This window comes from Mytilus edulis, chromosome 10 (assembly GCF_963676685.1).
Source record: "Mytilus edulis chromosome 10, xbMytEdul2.2, whole genome shotgun sequence".
Lineage (NCBI taxonomy): Eukaryota > Metazoa > Mollusca > Bivalvia > Mytilida > Mytilidae > Mytilus > Mytilus edulis.
In genome coordinates, this window is record NC_092353.1 from 49,084,274 (window position 1) to 49,086,480 (window position 2,207).

General features: G+C 34.1%; 1 protein-coding gene across 1 annotated transcript; it reads right to left on the reverse strand.

Annotated features, from left to right (window-relative positions):
* Nucleotides 1-236: 236 nt before the first annotated feature.
* Nucleotides 237-1,740, reverse strand: LOC139492799 (adhesion G protein-coupled receptor E2-like). Its single transcript, XM_071280954.1, has one exon. The coding sequence runs from the start codon at nt 1,738-1,740 to the stop codon at nt 601-603; it is 1,140 nt and encodes a 379-aa protein (XP_071137055.1). The 3' UTR covers nt 237-600.
* Between the last annotated feature and the right edge of the window lie 467 nt (nt 1,741-2,207).

Here is a 2,207-nt window from a genome sequence, read left to right on the forward strand (position 1 = left end):
CTCGTACTTTATTTGTCCTTTTTACCTTTTTAAGATTCGAGCGTCTCTGATGAGTCTTTTGTAGAAAAAACGCGCACATGGCGAAAATAAAAAACTTCAAACTTGTATCCATGATGAGTTTATTTAAAAACAGACATGTACGACCTCCCTTGAAACACCTAGCCACCAAAACACCAAAAGTTATGGATGTAAACTACCTCCTTCAAAAGTCCGTATCGTGAGCCATAAAGAAACGGTTTACTATTCAATACAGAAAAAATATCAACAAAGTTACAAAACAACAATGACAGACAATAGTTAACGAGAATTAAATACTACAAGTTCATTGCTTATGAAAGGTAGTAGTACATAAATAATGTGTCATGTGAAACATTTTCTAACATTTGATAATTGTGTAACAATACAACATTAATACAAGCAGTAAAAATGTGTTAAAAAGGACTCAACTGGTCATATAATACCTAAAACAAACAAAACAAAAAAGGCACAAAAGATTTAAGACTATACTAGCAATAACTTTTTTAGTCGAACTTCGACTGATAAATTGACCTAATTGATGGTCAAAATAATATTTTGAAACTTCATCCTGTTCAAAATGAGTCATGAAGTAGACGACTTTCCATGGTTCACCCAAGCACGATAAACACGTCTTGTTGTCAAGTTTGCAATGCTTATTAACAGACCTTGAAAACTACAACAAACTACAAACAAATATTCCATGAATTCAGTTTGAACGATGGCCCCTATAAGTCCAGTTGTCCATAGCATACCAGTTACGACACTAATTCGAGCAAACACTGGAATGTGCTTAAAAGAATTAGATTGTCTTACATGTTTCTGTTCAAATGACTGTTTTGCAATGAATCCTGCAATACAAATGAAACATGTAACGTTAATAAAAACTGATAAGCCAATCGGAATGGAAACAAAGATCAAGTTAGCAGGATAGCCGGTAGGAAAGCAAATAGACCCACTGTAATCAAGGTTAAATTCTGAAACCTTCCCCAAATCAATTACAACTGCTGGTGCAACAATCATGATCGGTATGAAAAGACCAAGAAATGATAATTTACGTTTTTTGTTTTGCGTCTCCCTGTTTGCGTATGAAATGTTTGTAGACATTTGTGTTATAGTGTAACACATATCGATTAATGCAATGGATTTTAAGGAAAAAACAAGCAACCAAAGATAATGCAGGATGACACCAACACCGTAACATACTAAATAATAGTCATTAGCACCTACTCCTATCAAGAATGCTACGTCTGCACATAACAAGGCAACTGACAAATTTTCCACATTTGAACCAGGGATACTTATGTGCATTCCCAACCTTCTGTGCACAATTACTGAAACAGTTAAGGCAATAACAGAAATTCCCATACCAGTATATGTGATAACCTTCATGCTAACATCCATCGCGTTAGAAGTTGTTGTTGATCTTTGGGGGAAGTCAATGCATGTAATCTCTTTTACAGTAAGTTCTTGGTCTCTATTTCCATCGATTATATTACATACAATAACAGTTTTGTCACATAACCTCGAAGTGAAGTTGCCTTTTATATCAAAATTCAAGTTTTCTGTCTTTGTCTCGATTTCCTGTTCGTTCAATTTCTTTTTAGGGTATACTAGAGTTGAAAGACTACTATCCTCTACTATATTTACCTCCGCAAGTCCGTTTGAATCATTGATTGTTATTGACCAAACAGCATTCTTGTATTTAGTTTCAAAATCTAGCATAGCGTTTGCAGTTAGTTTTTTCTGAATTCGAGCATTCATGTGAATTTGGTTGATAACATACGAAGTGTAGTTGTTTTTTCCCGTTCCATTGACACCATTAATATTGTAATACCTAATTTGCACTGCTTTTATCTCTGCATGAATCGACCATGACATAATCTGGACTAATTGCTCCACCACGCTCCATGTAATAAAAGTAGAGGAAATAAGCGAAAATATTTTGTTTGTTTCATAGTTCACATAGAGTTCGTTGTCGATACATAAGCCATTTACCTATTAAAACGAAAAAAAAGTGCTTGAAAATAACAAAACAACACAAAGCAGAAATATTTGAATACATCCTTTTTATACATAATATGTCTCCCTGTTATAAAAACTCATCAAAGATACAAGACTCATAATTTGTACGCAAGGCGAGCATAATTTAATTTTGTATCTACACCAGACTCATCAGTAGCGCTCGAATC

Coding starts and splice junctions, on each gene's coding strand:
- LOC139492799 (XM_071280954.1), bottom strand. CDS start 1,740: ATGCTAGATTTTGAAACTAAATACAAGAATGCTGTTTGGTCAATAACA.